Here is a 21,090-nt window from a genome sequence, read left to right on the forward strand (position 1 = left end):
ATTCTGCCGTCATCCATAGTTCATTCAGTCTCAACTGCCCCCTAGCTTGAAAATGTGTATTTTTTGTGAAATAAGCCTTTTTTATCATGAAGAATATGTGCTGATTAAGTGGGACCTGGAAAACGACAAAGCCTAGAAGTCCCGGCGTTGCACGCTTCCACCCAAAGCAGGGATTCTGACTGTGACACATTTTCACTTCTACTGCAGACCCTTCCTTTCACCAAAGAGCTGCTGTGAGCATACAGGCGCTGTTCGTGGGAAATGCCGCCTGTCCTCGGGGACCCAGCCCGGGACACCCTGAGGCCCCATGGTCCCGGGGGTGTGAGAGGACAGCAGCCCTGATGCCCTCTTTGGGTGGGGCCAGCTGGCCTCACGGGGCTCGTCCAGCAGGGAGTCTCCTGGGGAGCGTGTTGCTTGTCCTACTGGCCACGTGCACGCACAAAGCGCCTTTCTTGAGTCACATGTTCTCTTGACCTGCCTTCCCAGAGTGGGCCTGTGTGTGATCGCAGGTGTGCGCCTGTGTGAATCTGAGTGTGTCTTTGGGGGTGTGGTCAGCATTGGGGTGTGCTGTGCAGCACGTGTGTGTGACTCTGTTTGTAAATGGCAGTGTCTGGGGATTTTGAGTGTGTGGGTTCCCCAGTGGCTCTGTGTGGGCTCTGCCTGTGTGCAGGCCTCTCCTTGTCTGTATTGGGTCCCTGTCTTCCCTCTTTGCCCCATGGCTGTCTTGGAGGAGGGAGTGGGTGTGTCTGGCTGTGGCCTTGGCATTTTGCAACCCTTGGCAAGATTGGCCAAGAGATTTTTTTTTTTTAATTTAAATTTATTTATTTTAATTGGAGGCTAATTACTTTACAATATTGTATTGGTTTTGCCATACATCAACATGAATCCGCCACGGGTGTACACATGCTCCCCATCCTGAACCCCCCTCCCACCTCCCTCCCCATACCATCCCTCTGGGGCATCCCAGTGCACCATGGGCAAGAGATTTTGTTGAATGAGCCAGTCACGAGGACTTGGCATTGGCTGGTGTCAGGTCATGGACTGGGAGCTGTGTCCTGGCTCAGCCAGAGGCTGCGATGGAACAGTGTCTTCCGCAGGTGTGGATGGGGTGTGGGTGTGGCATCTAGCGTGCTGGGAATTCCCCATTAGGGCCCTGCTCACCCCCACAAGGGCTGACTGGCAGGTGCTCTTCACCTGCCGTGTGTCTGGCGCACAGCGTCTCTGTGTGATGCAGCTGCCCCAGAGGCCTCAGCCCGTCTTCATTTAGTGAGTCCAAGAAGACGCCAGCCTGAAACGCTCTTGAGTCTGCACACGCACACACCCCTGTGCAAACACGCCTGCCGTCGTGTAACATGCACACATGCTTCTTCCCCAGGGATGTGGCTAGGCCAGGTGTTCAGAGCCACCTGTGTTTGAGCACTCGGGGGTACTCAGAGCCTCCAGGCACCCATGAAGTCCGCTCATGCAATTGTCACATGGCACAAGGGGTTGGGGGTGCAGAGGGAAGCCGTGCCCCCCAGAGCTCAGTCTGATCTGGGGCTCAGGCAAAGAACAGACTGGTAAGCCTACGCAGTGCAGTTGGTACAGGGTGTGATTTTTGGGGCACTGAGGCCTGTTACTGGAGCCTAGAGAAGGGTGACCTCGGAGCTGAGAAGGAGCTGGGGAGAAGGCACTCCCCTGGGGGCAGTGCAGGGGCTGTGGGCACAGGAGCGGGCGAGGGCAGTTGGGTCTGGCGGGTGAGTGGGGACAGAGGAGCAGCTTCCTGGGCAGACTTTCTGGGCTCTGTGGGCCACGGTCTGCAGCCAAGCCAGACACAAGTGAAGGAGCTTGGCTGTGTTCCAAGACAACTCCTAGAAAAGCGGGTGGTCAGTGGCTCTTGGCCCTGGAGCTACGGAGGGAGGAAAGGCCAGAAACGACAGGACTCCCCAGGTGATGCCAGAAATCAGAGTGGCCTGGGAGCACGGGGACTACCCTCCTGTAAGGTGGCTGGGGCGCTGGGGACCAGAGGCCTGTTTCAATGCAGGCCTCCCAGCCAGAGCCCAGCAGGTATGGAGACTACCCAGGCTCTTGGTTCCCTCATTTGGGAAGCAGGGGTGTGGCCAGGACCCACTCCAGGGGGCGCAGGGGCCTTTAGCACAATGTTGGTAGTGGGTCTGACACACGTGGCGCCTGGGATGGAAACAGGCGCCCTGAGCCAGGCCAGGGCAAGTGTCCTTGTGGGATGGGGGACACATGCTCTGCGGGTGCGTCTGCAGGGCTCACACTGGCGGAGGGAGAGTGTGCCCTGGGACCTGCTGGTCACCCACACCCTCAGCGAGCCCCCTGTTCCTGCAGGGTCCCCCTTCGCCCGAGCCAGCCTCAAGAGTGGGAAGACGGAGAGCTCGTCATACTTCCGCAGGAAGGAGAAGATGTTCCGGTTCTTCATCCGGCGCCTGGTGAAGGCGCAGAGCTTCTACTGGGTGGTGCTGTGTGTGGTGGCCCTGAACACGCTGTGCGTGGCCATGGTGCACTACCAGCAGCCCCAGCGGCTCACCACGGCGCTGTGTACGTAGCTGGCCCCGCCTCCGGGCCCCGCCTCCGGGCCCCGCCTCCCGGGCCCCGCCTCCCAGGCCCCGCCTCCTCCGAACCACTTCCGGCCCACAGCCTGTGGCGTTGGCGTGCCCTGGGTAGGACCCCTGTGCCGACCAAAGTGCCCCGGGGGTCTCTGCTGGAGGCCTGACTGTGCCCAGGCCTGGCCCAGGTTCCAGGAGGCTGGGCTGGTCTGGTTAGACCCCGTCCGTCAGTGTAGTGGGAAACGAGGGAGGGGTCTGGGGAACCGGGATGATGTCTCCTGCCCTAAGGGCTTTCGACCCAGGGACCGAGTGATGCGTCCGCCCTGGATTCCTGAGGAGAAAGAGTCTTGGCTCCCAGGGGTCTCCCAGGGCTCTTCTGGTTGTTTCTGTGTCTTCTTGGTTGGGTGAATCTGGACGTGTCCATGACCAGGGATTACTTACAAACGTGTCCATGAGCCTGAGGACATAGCAGGGGCTCTGGGTCGTGACCTGTCTGGCCCTGGTTACACCTCCAAGGAGGTGAAGAGCTGAGGCCCCTTCCCAGGGACCAGGTTCCTTCACACCCAAGGGCCCTGCAGGGCACGTGCAACAGAAGGTCATGTTTGTTCGTTTTGCCTCACGAGAGCTCCAGAGACACTGCATGAATGATTTCTGTCCTGCGGTCAGGAGCCCCTCCTGCCCCTTCCCCGAGGTCAGCGCCTTCAGCCTGCTCGTGTTAGTTCCTCATCTGGAAACAGCCTGCTCTGAGCTTCCACACTTGCCTCCCTCTCTTCCTTTCCATCTCCCTTTCCCTGCGTGTGTGCAGCCACCTAGATGCCCAAGAAAGCCTTTCTCCAGAGAACCCTCCTGGCTCCCAGTTCTGGCCCCCAGCGGACCAGCCACACGGAGCCTAGGCAGCTCTGACCAGGAGCCTGGGCTGCTGTTGCTGGGTTCTTTTGGGCTCTGGATGGATGGCTCCCCGGGTCACTTGAAAATGTGGCTGGGGAGGGCTGTGTTGGGGGCTGGCTCCAGGCTGTTTCCCAGACTTCAATTGCAATCCGTTGCTGGCATGATGGGAAAGGGCAGAGAGAGGAGAAGCAGGAGGGGCCCCGGCTGGCTCCCAGGTGGGGAGGGCGGGCTAAGGAATCAAAGTGTGTGCACTGAGCCCGGCGCCCTGCCCCTGATTCATGTGTCCTGGGCTCAAGACTTGGTGTGGGACCTGGCTTGGGACTGAATTCAGTGTCTCCTTGAGTCCTCAGGCGGTGGTACCCACCCTTGGGCGCTGGGCAGGGGCTGGGCAGACAGGGCTTCCTCCTCACTCGGGCAGTAGTGTGGCTGCTCCCTGGGGCTTCTCGCGAGGCCTTTTCTTCCTGCAAGAAGCCAGCGGTATCCGGTCTGTCTTGTGGTTGCTCCTGTTTCCTGGAGATTTGCCCACTAAGTGGGCTGGAGGGGGCCTGCACGGCCTGGTTGCGTGTCTGATGGCAGGAGCATGAGGCTGGAAGTACCTATGTGCTGACCGGGCCACAGGCGTCCCTGGCTGCAAATCTGCCCCCTCACTGCCTCATCTTCTCTGTGGTTTCCTGGAAACGCCTGCGTTCATCAGCATCCCCCAGGGAAAATGGCTGGAGGGAGGGGTGGCCTCTGCTGGGTCTGGAGGCATCTGCTCAGTGCTGGGCTGAAGCTGAGGCGGGCTGACCCAGCCCAGGAGGGCAGGCCTGCAGGAGGCAGAGGCAGAAGTGGGGGCTCCCATTAGGACTAGCTCCATCAGAGCTCACCACGGGGCCCTGGCCTGAGGCTGGCCATGCACCTCGCTGTCCGCCTGTCAAATGCACCACCCCCGAGGCACTAAGGACCCCGAGACTGATGCTCAGATGGTGAAGGGGGCCTGGGAGTGGATGCTGTCATGCCGTGAACCCCTGGGCCTGGCAGGATGGACCTGGCCACCCTCTCCTCTGTCCCTGTGTCCCCACAGTTGCTGTCTTCCTGTTATAACGCAGACATTGTGTAATGTAGTTGCTCTGCTCCCCTAGCCCATGATCTCCTGGAGGGAGGGGTCAGCTGTCTCTGGGGTCAGCTCAGGGCAGCGCAAGGGCCTGCAAGCTGAATGCATACTTTAGGAAGGAACATGTGGATGCCCTTTCTTGGCCTCTGACGGGAGGCTGAGCATATGAAGTTGAGGGTCTCTTCCTTGGGAGAGGAAAGGAGTGGGCATGTTGTGGAGGCTGTGTTCCAGGTGCCCCCTTTCTTGGAAAGCTTCCCTTTCAGCACTTCCTGGGCTGGTTCCAATGAAGGGCTCCCACTTTGATCTCCTGGGAGCAAGATGGGCCACTGGGTAGCTTCAGCTCCAAGGTCTGGGTGGGGCAGCTAGGAGCCCTGTCTCTGCGGTCTCTCCTTCCAAGACCTGAGCTCCTCTCATGGGGCCCTGGAGTGCAGGGGCCGAGGGGCTCATGTTCCATGCTGGACTCAGGGCACAGCCTTCACATGGCTTCTCCAGGAGGGCTGCTGTTCCATCGCCTTACTCATCCCGGGCATGGCTTGGGTACCCTGCTGGCATTTGGACTGGCTTCAGAGGCCAGGCAGGTGGTGATTGTCCATGTACCCGGGTCGCCTACCCGAGACCTTCTTGGGCCGTATGCACCATCACACGTCTGTGATGCATGCTGCCCAGTGGGCAGTGGAAGTGGTGTCTTTGCTTGTCTGGGGTCTCAGCTGCTGCAGAGCTGCCTGGGGAGGCCTGTGTGTCTGTGCAGCACATGGGGGAGAGCAGTTTCAGGGTGCACACGGAGGGCAGGACGTGTGTGACCCTCTCTTCCACCTTCTGTTTGAGCAGAAGCTGCTTGAGGGCCAGTCTCCCAACCAGTCTGGATGCAGAGGCCCTGGGGCCACCACGCGGGTGACTGCCTGGTGGCCTGACCCCTGTGTCCCTGGCCTGTGGGGGCTCTGCCCTTCACGCTCCACTGCTTCCCTGGCCCCATGCTCTGGGGTCAGAGGCCACAGTGCCTTTGGCTCACTGTCTGAAATGATGCATGGATTCCAGCTTTGGGTGGAGGATCAAGAACAGTGACCTTGTTCTGATCCCTGGAATTCCTGGTTTGGCCAGCCTGTCAGGGGCTAAACTTGGCTGTGTCTCCTGCAGTCTGCGGTCTTGTACAGCTTCTGGACGGTTCTTCCTGTTCTGACCCTGCCTTCTGCTCAGGCTGGGTTGGAGTAGTGTCTCTGTGCCTTGAATTCCCAGGATGACCCTCAGGTCCAGTGTGGCCTCGCTTCAGTCCTGCAGCAGGGTCAGCGCTGCCAGTGGCAGGGTCCCTGGGCTGAAGCAGGCCCTGCTCTCTACTGCCACCTGCCGGGCCCAGCCTGCAGGGAGCTGAAGGCACCACACCCACAGGGGTCCTATGTGACTCCCCAGAGCCCCGAGCAAGTGTGGGTGCCTCCTGGGAGACTCGTACTATGGGGGTCTGCGGGTGTTGGGTGGTCAGGATGCTCTCCTTTAGTGGGGTGAGCCTGTGGACAGAGTTAAAACCAGACATGGTGCTGTGAGTCCAGGAGGGTCAGGGCGGTCCCTGCAGAGAAACTGGCGTTCTGGCCCAGGGTCCTCACAGAGGGACTCCAGTTGCAGTTGGTGTGTGGATCAGGGAATGAGACTGAAGGGAGAAGGAAGGGTCCACAGCCGTCCAGCATCTCCGGGGGTTGGGCGCCTCCTGCCTGACCACCTAAGTCCTCTGGGAGACTTGAGCCCTTGACCTAGACTCACTCCTGAACCTGGTCCTGGGAGCCTGGGCACTCGCCTCGAAAGCTGGAAGGAGCACCTCTCTGCGTCACGTCCTCTGCTCGCTGCTTTGTCCTGGGCTGAGGCTGGAGCTCAGAGCCACAGACCAGGCCTGGAAGCTGCCCCCTGGATCGGCCCAGAGGTCTGGTGTCCTCCGGTCTGGACTGAGCCAGGCGGGAGGAGGCCGCGAGCTAATCCCCCTCTTCTCCGGCTTCTCCTAGACTTTGCAGAGTTTGTTTTCCTGGGTCTCTTCCTCACAGAGATGTCCCTGAAGATGTATGGCCTGGGGCCCAGGAGCTACTTCCGGTCCTCCTTCAACTGCTTCGATTTCGGGGTGAGTAAGCCGCCTCATCAGGGATGCCTGCGGTGGGTCCAGGTGGGCCCACCGTGTCCTGGCCTGAGAGCACGCGCAGCCTGCCCCCACAGCGCCAAACCCAGTGGGATCTGGGGTCTGGAACAGAGCTGGGTTGGGGGACTGATGCCCCCAGGTGGGAAAGGCAGCCTGCCGACAGGGGAGGCCCGTCCTGGTCTGGTCCTTACCTGTGCCGGCGTCGGCCACGGGGCAGCCTCATTCCCGTCCTGACCTGTCTGCAGTCCCAAGATCAGCTCAAGCCTCTGTGGCTTCCTCCGTGCTCGGTAGATGATCTTCTAAATGTGTTGCTGCTATCCCGTGGAGGCTCAAGGAGGCTGTGGTCCTGACCCTATCCTGCGAGTCTGGCCTGGGCAGACCTGGACACATGTACCAGATTTTCCTGGGAGGCTGGAGGGGAGCAGTGGGCCCAGGTCCCTTCAGCAGCCTCTGCAGTGCGGGAGGCCTGGAAGGCAGGTGCTTCTGAGGCTCACCGTGGACGAGCACAGGCCCTGGGCGGCGAGGAAGCCCCTTCCCTGGGCCCTGCCGTTGTGCAGGGTGCTGCCCTGTGCTGGCCCCAGAGCCCGAGGATGGGCACCGTTGACACCTGCGCACGGCGGAGTTCTGACCTGGGGAGGGCCTGAGCGAGAAGCGGCCATGCCTCAGCCCAGGGAGGCCTTGCCCTTCTGCAGCCTTCTCAGTAGCCAGGCAGGGAGGCTGGGCCTTGCGCAAAGGGAAGCTTCGGCCTGTGGTGGAGTTTGCCTTTTCCTCTCCGTGACGCAGCGCAGCCGACAGGTGCGGTCCGTGCGTGTGTCGGGCCCTCACGACTCGCTTCACGCATGAGTGTTGGGGGACACTCTTTGATGGGCACAGGGCTGCCCAGCTCGTATGCAGGATGGTCCGCACTGGAGCCCACGCGGTGGTCGCACACCTGCCGCACTGCCTGCGCCTGCGCGGGGAAGGCAACGGCTGCCTCGGCGCTCTCGGGCTCGTGGGTACCTGTGACTTTGGTGGATGGTTGGGAGCAGCCAACACTTCTGCTCCTTTGCCTTCTTGGTTACAAAGGAAAAGAGAAAGCTTGGTGTATGTAGGCAGAGGGGACCCAGTCGGGGAGGAGCCTTCAGAGTGATGGTCATCTGGGAACCGGGTAGGTCCCAGGACGGAATAATTTTCACAGAAGCTAACAATTACTCCAGAACTTATCAGCTTAAAGTGTAAGTGAAGTGGAAGTGAAACTGAAGTTGCTCAGTCGTGTCCGACTCTTTGTGACCCCGTGGACTATAGCCCACCAGGCTCCTCCATCCATGGGATTCTCCAGGCAAGAGTACTGGAGTGGGTTGCCATTTCCTTCTCTAGGGGATCTTCCCGACCCAGGGATGGAACCCAGGTCTCCCGCATTGTAGGCAGACACTTTACCGTCTGAGCCACCAGGGAAGTCCTGGTTATCAGCTTAAAGCAAGTATCTATTATCTCACAGTTCCTAAGGGTCAGGTGTCCAGGTGTGGCTTGACAGGGTACCTGTGGCCTGGGGTCCCTCACGAGGTCACAGTCCAGCTGAAGCCAGAGGTGCAGCCAGCCTGAGGCTTGATTAGGACTGGAGGGTTACGTTCAGGCCCACTAGAGACTGTTGAAAAGACTGGCTTGTCATGGGTCACTGGCCGTGCCCCCCACAGCTGCGGCCTCTCCGTGGGCTGCTCAAGTGTCCTCACCATGCCGTAACTCACGACGTGAGTGCCAGAGAGAGGCTGCAGGAAGCAGTTGCAGGGGAACCAGCTGCCAGCTGTGCCATTGTATCTGTCAGGAGGAGTCAATAGGCCAGCCCACCTTTCGTGGGGAAGACTGTTACCAGGATCCAGGGGTCCGTGCGGGCCGTCCTCGGGGCTGCCTGCCACGGTCTGCTGATCTAGCTTCTTCCCGTGTAAGATACACTCAGCCACGCTCCCCACTCCCCGCCTCACTCTACTGCAGCATCAGCTCAAAGGCAGAATCTCATCATCCAAATTGGACCCAGGTCTGGCTGAGGCTCCACAGTTTCTCTAGATCTTAGAGCCATGAAACACGAGAGACAAGGTACTCAGGCCCATGCCCCGCATACAGTGGAGGCTGGGCAGGGGCAGCTGTTCTACAGCTTCCTGTTCAAAATGGGGACCCTGGACATACGGAAGGGCTGGTTAGAGTCCAGCAAATATTGGGAGAATCCCTGACTGGTTCTCAGGTCTAGGAACCCCTGGTCCCCTTTGCTAGTTCTAGGTCCAGGTGCCCTGGGTCCCTTTCCTGCTTCCTGGTCTGGAGCCCTCTGAGTCTTCTTTCTTAGTCCTAGATCTGGGTGCCCCCTGAGTCCCCTTTCCTAGTTCTTGGTCTGGGATCCTCCAGTCCATTTTTCGAGTTCTAGGTCTGGGATCCCCTGGTCCGCTTTCCTAGTTCTAGGTCTGAAATCCCCTTGCTCTCCTTTCTGAGTTCTAGGTCTGGGATTGAAACCTTTTACCTCAGATTGGGACTTGAACCCAAGTGCCGGACACAAACCCAACCAAAGCCCACGGTACCTGGTTTCAGGACCTAATGAAGCTCAGGTTCTTGATGTAACATCACAGAAAGAATTCAGTGAGAGACAAAGTGATAGGTAAGAAGTGGATTTGTTCAGATTCAGAGAGAAGCACGCTCTACCGTGTGGGCCATCGCAGAGGGTGAGTGTGCCCACGGAAGGTGGTGTGGTTAGTTTTTATAGGCTGAATAATTTTATATGCTAATGGGTGGGAGAATTGTTCCAGCTATTTTTGGGAAGGAGTGGAGATTTCCAGGGTTTGGGCCACCGCCCACTCCTTGGTCTTTTGACAGCGCTTTGGAACTGTCGTGGTGCCTCTGGGTGTGTCGTTTCACGTGCTGATTGAAGCTCAAGGCTTAGTCTTGTCTGCCTTCTTGGTCCCATTTGATTCTAACTGGTTTATGTTGTGTCCATGAGCTATGCCATTCTTTCAAAAGTTGTGTCCTGCCCCTTTCCCTCCTGTTACTGGGATCCCCAGTTACTGGGCTCCCCCTGGTCCCCTTTCCTAGTTCTAGGTCTGGGAGCCCCCTGGTCCCCTTTCCTGGTTCTAGGTGTGGGAGCCCCTGGTCTTCTTTCCTAGTTCTAGGTCTGGGAGCCCCCTGGTCCTCTTTCCTAGTTCTAAGTCTGGGCTCCCCCTGGCCCCCTTTCCTAGTTCTAAGTCTGGGCTCCCCCCTGGTCCCCTTTCCTAGTTCTAGGTCTGGGAGCCCCCTGGTCCTCTTTCCTAGTTTTAAGTCTGGGCTCCCCCTGGCCCCCTTTCCTAGTTCTAAGTCTGGGCTCCCCCCCTGGTCCCCTTTCCTAGTTCTAGATCTGGGAGCCCCCTGGTCCCCTTTCCTGGTTCTAGGTGTGGGAGCCCCTGGTCTTCTTTCCTAGTTCTAGGTCTGGGAGCCCCCTGGTCCTCTTTCCTAGTTCTAAGTCTGGGCTCCCCCTGGCCCCCTTTCCTAGTTCTAAGTCTGGGCTCCCCCCTGGTCCCCTTTCCTAGTTCTAGGTCTGGGGGCCCCCTGGTCCTCTTTCCTAGTTCTAAGTCTGGGCTCCTCCTGGTCCCCTTTCCTAGTTCTAAGTCTGGTTGCCTCCTGGTCCCCTTTCCTAGTTCTAGGCCTGGGAGCCCCCTGGTCCCCTTTCCTGGTTCTAGGTGTGGGAGCCCCTGGTCTTCTTTCCTTAAAAGTGGTAAGCATTCTAGCTGAGGTTTCCTTGACCTGCTTCATATTTAGTGGAGTTTGGGGAATCCGAAAGCCTCATTCTGTTTTCTGCACTTTGACCCGAGCTGGTGATGCTTTTGCACGTATAATCCTTTAGAGTGTACTGTGGCGTGTCTTCCTGTGTTTCCCTCTGTTGGACGGAAGCCGTGCCTACAGCGCTCTTGGGGATCAGCCTCCTTGGCCTGAGCTGCTGCTGAGATGGCCAAGGTCAACACCCTTCCACGTCCTGGAGAGGAAAGGACTTGTGGGCCCATTTGGAGTCTCACCATACATCCCTTTGAAAGGCTAGAAAGTCACGGAATGTGCTCTGAGACCCATCTTTCATCATTTGGGATCTTGCATACCAGACACTATTGTGCCTTTGGCTTCATTTTTAGACCATGTCATCTCTCTCTTTTTAAAAAGTTTATTTATTTTTAATTGAAGGATAATTGTTTTACAATATTGTGTTTGTTTCTTCCACACATCAACACGAATCAGCCGTAAGTATACATGTGTCCCCTTCCTCTTGCACCTCCCTCCCAGCTCCTACCCTGTCCCACCCTCTGGTTGTCACAGAGCCCCAGCTTGAGTTCCCTGAGCCACACGGCAGATCCCCACTGGCTGTCCATCTTACACAAGGTGATGCATACGCTTCCGTGCCTCTCTCCGTTCGTGGCATCCTCTCCTTCCTGCCACCCTGCCCCACGTCCACGGTGTTGTCCAGTCACTCAGTTGTGTCCGGCTCTTTGTGACCCCGTGGACCACAGCACACTAGACTTCTCTGTCCTTCACTATCTCCCAGAGTTTTCTCAAACTCATGTCCATTGAGTTGATGATACCATCCAACCATCTCATCCTCTGTTTCCCCCTTCTGCCCTTGATCTTTCCCAGAATCAGGATCTTTTCCAACGATTCAGCTCTTCACATCAGGTGGCCAAAGTATTGAAACTTCAGCTTCAGCATCAGTCCTTCCAATGAATATTCAGAGTTGATTTCCTTTAGGATTGACTGGTTTGATGTCCTTGCTGTCCAAGGGGCTCTCAAGAGTATTCTCCAGTACCACAGTTGAAAAGCATCAATTATTCAAAGCTCAGCCTTCTTTATGGTTCAACTCTCACATCCATACATGACTACTGGAAAAAACAGCTTTGGGTTTGTTGGCAAGTGATGCCTCTGCTTTTCAACATGCTGTCTAGGTTTGTCATAACTTTTCTTCCAGGGAGCAAGCGTCTTTTAATTTAATGGCTGCAGTCACCATCTGCAGGACTTCCCTGATAGCTCAGTTAGTAAAGAATCCATCTGCAACGCAGGAGACCCTGGCTCGATTCCTGGGTTAGGAAGATCTGCTGGAGGCTACTCAAGCCAGCTTTCTTGGGCTTCCCTTGTGACTCAGCTGGTAAAGAATCTTCCTGCAGTGCAGGAAACCTGGGTTCGAGCCCTGGGTTTGGAAGATCCCCTGAATAAGGGAAAGGTTGCCCACTCCATATGCTGGCCTATGCAGTCCATGGGGTTGCAAAGAGGTGAGCATGACTGGGCATGACTGAGCGACTTTGGCTTGCACCATCTGCAGTGATTGTGGAGCCCAGGAAAAAAAGTCTGTCACTGTTGGCGTTTCCCCCCCATCTATTTGCCATGAAGTGATGGGACTGGATGCCATGATCTTCGCTTTTTGAATGTTGAGTTTTAAGCCAGCTTTTCACTCCCCTCTTTCACTTTCCTCATGAGGCTCTTCAGTTCCTCTTCAGTTTCTGTCATTTGTGCTCATTTCACATGCTGGCAAGATAATGCTCAAGCTAGGCTTCAACAGTATGTGAACCAAGAACTTCTAAATGTACAAGCTGAATTTAGAACAGGCAGAGGAACCAGAGATCCAATTGGCAACATCCACTGGATCAGCAAAATATCTGCTTCATTGACTATCAGTGCAGTTCAGTTTAGTTGCTCAATCGTGTCCAGCTCTTTGCAACCCCATGGACTGTAGCACCCCAGGCTCCCCTGCCCTTCACCAATTCCTGGAGTTTACTCAAAGTCATGTCAGTAGAGTCGGTGATGATATCCAACCATCTCATCCTCTGTCATCCCCTTCTCCTCCTGCCTTCAATCTTTCCCAGCATCAGGGTCTTTTCCAATGAGTCAGCTCTTCACATCAGGTGGACTAAAGTATTGGAGTTTCAGCTTCAGCATCAGTCCTTCCAGTGAACACCCAGGACTGATCTCCTTTAGGATGGACTAGTTGGATCTCCTTGCAGTCCAAGGGACTCTCAAGAGTCTTCTCCAACACCACAGTTCAAAAGCATCAATTCTTTGGCTCTGAGCTTTCCTTTTGGTCCAATTCTCACATCCATATATGACTACTGGAAAAACCATAGCTTTGACTAGACAGACCTTTGTTGGCAAAGTAATGGTTCTGCTTTATAATATGCTGTCTAGGTTGGTCATTGACTATGGATCACAACAAACTGGAAAATTCTTAAAGAGATGGGAATATCAGACCACTTTACCTACCTCCTGAGAAATCTGTATGCAGATCAAGAAGCAACAGTTAGAATCAGACATGGAAAAATAGACTGTTTCAAAATTGGGAAAGGAATACATCAAGGCTGTATGTTGTTACTCTGCTTATTTAACGTATATGCAGAGGGGTGCTGGTTTAGTCACCAAGTCTTGTCTGACTCTTGCAATCCCATGGACTGTAGCCCACCAGGCTCCTCTGTCTGTGGGATTTCCCAGGCAAGAATGCTGGAGTGGGTTGCCATTTCCTTCTCCATATATGTAGAGTACATCGTGCAAAATGCTGGGTTGGGTGAATCACAAGCTGGAATGACCCTTATGGGGGAGTCAGCAGCCTCAGATATGCGGGTGACACAGCGCCCTTAGGTCTGCTCTCTGTCTGCATCGCCAGTGCTCCCCGGCAGATAGGCTCATCAGCGCCAGCTCTCTAGATTCTATTTATGCTTGTATTAATACAGGATATTTTCCTCTCTCTTTCTGACTTACTTCATTCCGTATAATAGGCTCTCGATTCATCCACCTCATTAGCACTGACTCAAATGGCATGGCATCTCTAAACACGGCCTCGTTTGTTCTGGAGAGGCTGAGCAGTTTCCCAGCCAGCCACTTGTGGCCTCTGTGTACCTAACAGCGCTTCCCTCAGCGCCCCTCCTCTTGGCTGCGTGGACGCATCCCGGCCAAGCCCCAGCGCGGGAGGCACGCCTCCTGCTGTCCGTGTGGCTGTGGGCCCCGTGGGGCTCTCTGCCTGCTCCCCTCCGTAGTCTCCCATGACTCCCTCACCCTGCTGCAGACCGTGCCTGCGGAGTCTTCAGAGTCCGGAATCCCTGAAGGAATGTGTTCAGGGTGGGCCAGGTGTTCATTCACGTGCTGCTCTGTGCCGCTCCCCCCCGCAGGGTTTCTAGTTTAGCAGCACTGTGCGCCTGCTTCCAGAGTTGATGCTGACTTCCCTTTCTGGGTGTCAGTTCACCCCAGGCTTTGGTGCCTTAAAGCAGCCAGCGTCTGTCCTCTCATTCTGGCGGTTGGCAGTCGGCCTATGGCTCATTGGGTCCCTCATGAGGTTCAGTGAGGGCCCCTTCCAAGCTTGTGCTCGTGGCTGCTGACAGACCTCAGGAACACATTCTCCAGGCCCACTCTGGTGGCTGTTGGTCATGTGGGCCTCTGCTCAGGCTGCCCCCCTGTCCTCAGAGGGCTGAGGGCACCAAGGCAAAGCCCCGGTCTTCCTGTAACTCCTTTCAGAGGTGCCATCCCATCCTGTTTGTTGGGTTCTGCTTGCTAAAGGTGGCTCACTAGGTCCAACCTACCTCCCAGGGCACACGGGTGGACAAGGGGTGAGCCCCGGGCAGTGGGATCGTTGGGGACCATCTGAAAGGCCACCTACGTTATAAACCAAGGTGAGCACATTTTGAGGATTAATGTAAAGTAGGAGATACACTGGGAGACTGACAGTGGGAAGCAAGTAGATTTAGAAAATGACAGCGTTCAACCCTGGGGACGCGTGATGCTGAGAAAGATTGGTGGTGATGGTTGGAGTGCCAAGGGCAGACATGACGAGCTCATCCCATTTGCTGCTCTGTAGGGTCATAGTGGGCGCGGCAGCTGCGGGCAGGTCTGCAGTCCTCTGAGTGGTGTGCTGCGTCCCGGCTGGGGAGGCAGGCAGCGGAAGGCTGTGCGGCAGCACAGCAGGACGCAGGCCGTGGACCAGTGCTCGCCCGCGGAGGCCACTGCCCCCATCAGTCGCTGTTTCTCAGGCTTGGTGAGGATGTTGATGCCAAGCCGATCGTGTTTGTGGTTGGTATGAAGTGGGTGGAAGTGACTCAGACCTTGGGTGATGAGTGAGCCACACAGCAAAGTGGAATTTAGGAGACTGATGTTCACAGGGGAGTTCTCCACGCCAGCTGCAGAAGCCGGGTTAGCAGGAGTAAGGATTAACCACACGCGTGAGGAGCACGCAGCACTCACGCTGACTGTGGTGTGCCCAGCAAGGCGCAGTGGCAGGGAGGGAACTCCATTTGGGCACTGTTGGCAAGGGATCGCTGTGCTCCAGCCCCACTGCTCTGTCCTTTCTGAGTCCCTTGCACCAGACTCACTGTGCTGGGAGTGACTGGAGGCGGGTCAGGCCTCTGACCCACAAGCCCCAGTCCACTAGTGCGGTCAGCGATCGGGATGACCCTTGGTGAAACGAGAGGGCGGGCTAGTCCCTGTCTGTCCTTGGAGGCACTTGCTGGCTCCTAGTATTCGGGGGAAGACAATATACAGTTATGAATTGGAACGTCTCAGAGGGGACAAGACCCAACAGGCGATGTTACAGGAAGCTGAGTCTGCTGGTCTGTGTGGACACAGCCTAACAGTCAAGGCTGTCTGAGGCAGTGTGCTGGCCCAGAGGGGTCACCTGGCTGTGATAAACCACAGGGGAGGCATGTACAAGGAGTCTTTAAGATTTGCCAAGAAACCTGCAGGCCAGACCCGCTCTGTGTCCTGTGTCTTCCTGGTGTGTCTGTGGCTCCCAGAGTCTGCAGGAGCTCCGTGGGAGGCCCCTGCCTCATGTTGACTCATCTGGCTTGAGCTTCGGACAGGGAGCCAGGGCCAATGCTTCCGGAGAGACATGGCCACAGCTCTGCCCTGGGCCGATCCTGTCTCTGTTGCAGGTCATTGTGGGGAGCATTTTCGAAGTGGTCTGGGCGGCCATCAAGCCAGGAACCTCCTTCGGCATCAGTGTGCTGCGGGCGCTGCGGCTGCTGAGAATCTTCAAAGTCACCAAGTATGTCGTCCATGTGCTGGCGGGGGCGGTGGTTCCTGCCGTGTGCTCCGGAGTGGGGGGAGGGGATTCCTGTCGTCCGTGTGCTCTGGGGGTGCGGGGGGTGGGGTGGGGGTGGGATTCCCTGTGCTGGAGGCCCTGTGCTCCAGGGCTGGGGGGATTCCCTGTGCTCCGGGGTGGGCAGGAGTTCCTCCAGGGCTGGAGGGGGAGTTCCTGGGGAGGGGTCGGTGAGGGGAGTTCCTCCTCCTCGGCTCTGGGGGTGGTAGGGCACGTCCCCAGGAGCAGCGCCTGTGTTGCCTGGCTCCCATGCTGCCTGTGCCCCCAGCCCTGGAGCACACGGACAGGGCCTCCCCAACATCCCGCACACAGACAGGGCCTCCCCGCTGCCCCCGGAGCACAGGGACGAGGCACTCCCGCCCCACTCCTGGGGCGCACGGCTGTGCGGCAGGGGCCTTGCGCGCAGCTGTCCGGAATCTCTTCCTGTGGCTTTTCACTGGGTAAACAGACAAGAGCCACGGGGCAGCGAGCGCGAGGCTGGCAGCCCAGCGTGATTTCGTCTGGGCCCCCGGGGCCCGTCTATCCGTGGGGGCTGTTTTCAGCCTCAGCACTGCCCCAGCATTTCTGGTTTTCTCATTAGCTTGCTCCCCACAGTTTCACACTGGCTCCTGTCTGGAAACCCACAAGCCCATCTTTCAACCTCAAAGGGTGACTATTCCCTAGTTAATGGAGAAAACAGGTTGACAGATACAGGTTTCCTATCTTGCTGCCCCCAAGTGTGCTTACCTGCCTTGCAGCCGCTGTTCTGGCCCCAGCGGGACTCTGACCTTCTGACCTGAACTCCCAGGCCTGCCTTTTCCACTCAGGGCTGACCCTGCCAGCCATCCTCAGTGATAGGACGCGGGCCTGACCGTGTGTTCAGGTTCATCCCACTTGGCTCTGCAGCCCTGGAGGAAGGTTGCTCCCTTCTGCCCATGAGGGGGCTGAACCTGCCCCTCTATGCCGAGTGGCGGTGGGAGGGGGCTGCTCCCGTCCACAGCTGTCACGGCAGCAGCAGAGCTGCCTTCACCCTGCTGGCCATGGACATAGTGACTCCACCGTGGGTTCCGAGCCACCCTGAGGCTCTGAGGCTCCCAGTCCAGGGTGCCTGGAGCATGAGGCCACACATGCCCAGCTCATGACGGCTGCGGGATGGTCCAGACTGAGCCTATGCAGGTGGCCCGCTTCCAAGCACCTTCAGTGACTTCCTCAGCCTCCTGTGGAGGCTGGACTAGATCTTTTCTAGTCTGTTTTAAATCCACACCTGAGGCCGTTCAAAGTCAGGGTGGTGTAATGCGGAGGAGTTTTGGACAGGACTCCTGTCTGGCTTGGCCCACAGACGCTTCTGGGTGCTCCCGCCACCTGCCCTGCGTCCTCCGCTGCTTCCTCAGGAGCAGGGCTCCAGGACGTGGTGCGGTGCTGCCTGCACCTTGGCTGTGGGCCTGGCATGTTAGCAGCTCTATTTCCTCCTGGAAAGTGGGTGGCTCTTGTCCTGACCTAGACCCTGCCCATCAGGAGAAGGCTTTCTGGAGTCTTCTAGCCCATTTCTTATTAACTCTCACGCACCCAGTAAGAGAGTAGTGGGTCTCTGTGACACAGCCCTGGGGATGAGGGCTCAGGAATGTCCCAGGCCTCTCCCCAGGCCAGGGCGGAGGACAGCAAGTGCTAAGGCAGAGAGGCACATGGCGTGTCTCCCTGGGGCTTGGGCTCTTCTGGGGTTGCAGCTGGAGGGACCCATTACCTAGCAAGCCCGCAGCAAGACTTATCCGCAGACTGCAGGGGGCCTGTGAGGCACAGGGGTTCAGCTGAATGAGAGGGCCGTGGTCTCTGGCCCCCAGGAGCATTTGAGGGGTGGGATGGAGCGGGGGTTGAGCCTGGAGGGCTGCTCCGTGCTATGTGCCTCGGGCCCTGGGGGGCACCGAAGCCCAGCCTGCTTTGCTGAGACTGTGTGCAAACCTGCTCGCTGAGGGTGGTGGTACTGATGGATGCTCCAGTGCGGCCCCTTCTCCTGCACGGCTAGGACGCATAGCTGTGGCCCTCACTTCCTGCGTGCTGGCCTAGGGGAGCTGAGGGATGCAGGCAGGTGTAGCTGCAGAGGAGGGATACCAGAGACCCAGTGTGGGAGGTATGCGTGAGCCCAGCTCTGAACGTGCAGTCTCTGCTGTCACCCTGGGCCAGGTGGTGGGCTGCAGTGCAGATGGGGTGTGGGCCCCTGAAGAAAGTGCGTGTGGGGCCCTCAGGGCAGGAGGTGCCAGAAGCCGCAGGCGTGGCCCTCGGGGTCCCACTGTCCTGGCGCACTCAGACCGGGCTTCCCCCACAGGTACTGGAGCTCCCTGCGGAACCTGGTGGTGTCCCTGCTCAACTCCATGAAGTCCATCATCAGCCTGCTCTTCCTGCTCTTCCTCTTCATCGTGGTCTTCGCTCTGCTGGGCATGCAGCTCTTCGGGGGACAGTAAGTGAGGCTGGGCCCCCTAGGGGCAGCGCTCAGGGGACAGTGCTGCTGGGTTCCCACTCTGCTTCCCCCACAAAGGCCCCAAGAAGGGCTGCTGGCCCAGACACAGCCGCCAGGTGCCAGCCGTCCTGGGCCCAGTGGACCTGCCTCTGCCTGTCCAAGACCCTTGTTCTTCTCAGGTTCAACTTCCAGGATGAGACTCCGACAACCAACTTTGACACCTTCCCTGCCGCCATCCTCACTGTCTTCCAGGTAAGGCTCCCGGCTCTGGACTAAGTCGTGGCCATGGGGCTTTGTGGGCGCGGGGGAGGCAGCCTGCCATCAGCCCCTCAGTGCCCACGAGGACACAGGCACAGTGGGCCTCTGATGTCAGGCCCCGGTTGGGACCCGGCTCGGGAGCAAGCCTGCCAGGGCGTGTGGATGCCCCAGGAGGCCCTGGCTTCGGGCGCCGCTTGACTCTCTGCCGGAGACCTGGAGCTGATTGCAGTTGTCTTTGTCCTTTGCAAACACGGCAGAAAGCTGTCCCCAGGCTTCTCCCTCCAGGGGCTTGGCGCAGCAGCCCCTCGGCTCTCCTTGTATCTGAACACACACTCCCCACAGCCGCTGGGGGCACGCAGGTCGGGGCCCCATTCTTGGTGGCATCTGTGTCCCCTCCTGAGAACTCTCTTGGTTCAGCGCTCTCCTCATCACAGAGCTATGGCTCCCTTGCGCCTCCACGACAGGCCTCCTCCATGTGATGAGGCAAACGTGTGCCCTTGGCCACGTCTGAGACCAAGCAGGACCAGGGCGGGGGTGGGTGCCCGTGATGGAGCTTAGAGAAGCCCCATACCACAGGCACTCTGGCCAGGGCCCTGCCTGCCCTCAGCCACTGCTGGAGCCACGACGAGTGTGAGGAGCAAGGACCTGCGGCCCCTCTCTCAAAGGAAGGGGGCTTTCCAGCTGACTGTTTGAGCCACTTGCTGACAGAGTGACTTCACCCCCCAAGCCCTGAGCCCTCCCGACATGGGGGAGCCCTGCAGCTCCTCCGCCCCCAGGGACAGTGGGTAGAGCCCTCTCCTTCCAGAGGGTCGTCCTCTCCCGGCCTGACAGGACTCCAGACCCTGCACTGCCACCGCCCGCTTCGCATCTGACCCCACCTCAAGTCCTGTGGCTTCTCCTCTGAGCTCAAAGGGTTGGGGTGCCCATGAGCACATTGCCCTTCTTACCGTCTTTGTCAAGGCGTCCACAGATGACTCAGAGCAGTGTCTGGTCGTTTATGGCGGCTGAGAGAGTAGTTAAGGCTGGAGGAGGCCAAGTAGATTGCCAGGGACAGGCATACAACACCCTCAGGATGACACTGGGCCGATGGCCTGAGAGCCCAGGGTGGAGCCCCTGCTTCTGAATGGGGTTGGAGAGGGCACAGGGAGGCACGTGACAGGGGTGGGGGGGGGCGGGAGGACAGCTTGAACTCTGCTCCCAGTGAGGCTGACCCCGTGGAAGAGCGCCCACCATGCCCACAGGTGGAGGGCATCTGCTCCTAAGACACGGAAACAGCAGGCAAATGCAGGCCCCTTCAACCCTCTGATGGCTAAAGGCTAAATGAAGAGAGGCACCTCAGAACCAAGAATATCGGGTTAATATGACAAATAACTGACAATCCTGGAAGTAAAACTACAGCTACTTAAATAAACAAATAGAGGGTGAACCGTACACTGACGTGGTCCTCGTGAGAATGGGGGAGCTGGCAGGCGTGGAGGACCTCAGCCCACTGCGGCTCAGAGGTGCAGAGAAGGCGCCAGCGACCTTCCAGAAAGAGCTGAGACCTGGACACTGCCCAGTAAAGAGAACATCTTAAAATCTGTTGTAGAAAGAAGGACTTCCTGTGAAGAATGCCAGTCTGATGGCAGGAGGTTGGGTAAAAGTAACTAAAACACTGGAGGACAGCCCCTGTCGTTCTAGAAGCGAGCACGATCTGAGGTGGCGGAGACACGTCCAGGAGTCGCCGGGACTTGCGGCTGACTGCTGAGAGCACCGCAGGCGTGATGCAGGTGCCTCTAGGGCAGCGGAGGCGGGGGATGCAGTAACCCAGTAGGAAGCAGAAAGCCCAGACGGCTGCAGAAAGGGAATAACTTATGGATAGTAATTGAAAAAGCTACCTATCCTGGCTACCACGCTGACAGTTTAACAAGTGAATTCTGCCAACTGTTTAAGAACACTTCAATTTTACACAGATGACTCCAGAGAAGATAAAAAGGAAATCCCACCCTTTATGAAACTGGACTAATTTTGATATGAAAATGCCAGACAAAGACAATATGAGAGAAGAAAAAAATATATTACCATCACACAGAGAAAGACAAGACATCCTCAGAGAAATAAGAACCAATCCAACCTGGATGTCCTTAAAGATTATCTTTATGATCAACTTGAATTTACCCTAGAAATGCAAAATTTACCCTAGAAATGCAAGATGACTTAACATTAGAAAGTCTATTACTGTAACTCATCATCTTAACAGACTGAAGAAGGAAAAGAGTGTGCCACCAGAAAGAGCATCTGAGCTCTAGAGTGTACCAGCAGAAAGAGCATCTGAGCTCTAGAATGTATGATCAGACAGAGCATCTGAGCTCTAGAATGTACGATCAGAAAAAGCATCTGAGCTCTAGAGTGTACCAGCAGAAAGAGCATCTGAGCTCTAGAATGTACGATCAGAAGGAGCATCTGAGCTCCAGCAAAAGCACAACCAAGCACCAGAGTGAGAAGCAGACGGAATTAGATGAGCAAAGTGTGTTAATTGTGGAAGCTGGGTGATGAGTGTGTGGGGGTGCATCACACCCTGTACTCTGTGCGTGTTTGATAAAACCCAGCGCTCTTCCAGACAGAAGCTCTTAGCAGACTTGCCAGTATCAGTGGTCTTGGTGCACTAGAATAAGAAAAAGATGAAATAAAATTTCTCAGGATTGCCAAGGAAGAAGTGAAAATGTCATTATT

At 57.1% G+C, this 21,090-nt stretch overlaps 1 protein-coding gene across 1 annotated transcript in view; it reads left to right on the forward strand.

Moving 5' to 3' along the window:
* CACNA1B (calcium voltage-gated channel subunit alpha1 B) overlaps window positions 1-21,090 on the forward strand; it is a 216,485-nt gene that overhangs the window by 82,646 nt on the left and 112,749 nt on the right. Inside the window, exons 11-15 of the mRNA XM_070799820.1 lie at window positions 2,335-2,544; window positions 6,519-6,631; window positions 15,523-15,635; window positions 17,989-18,120; window positions 18,300-18,372. Coding sequence (XP_070655921.1) covers window positions 2,335-2,544; window positions 6,519-6,631; window positions 15,523-15,635; window positions 17,989-18,120; window positions 18,300-18,372 — 641 coding nt within the window. The remainder of the gene's footprint in view (window positions 1-2,334; window positions 2,545-6,518; window positions 6,632-15,522; window positions 15,636-17,988; window positions 18,121-18,299; window positions 18,373-21,090) is intronic.

The sequence above is a fragment of the Bos indicus genome, chromosome 11 (genome assembly GCF_029378745.1).
Source record: "Bos indicus isolate NIAB-ARS_2022 breed Sahiwal x Tharparkar chromosome 11, NIAB-ARS_B.indTharparkar_mat_pri_1.0, whole genome shotgun sequence".
NCBI classification, from domain to species: Eukaryota; Metazoa; Chordata; class Mammalia; order Artiodactyla; family Bovidae; genus Bos; species Bos indicus.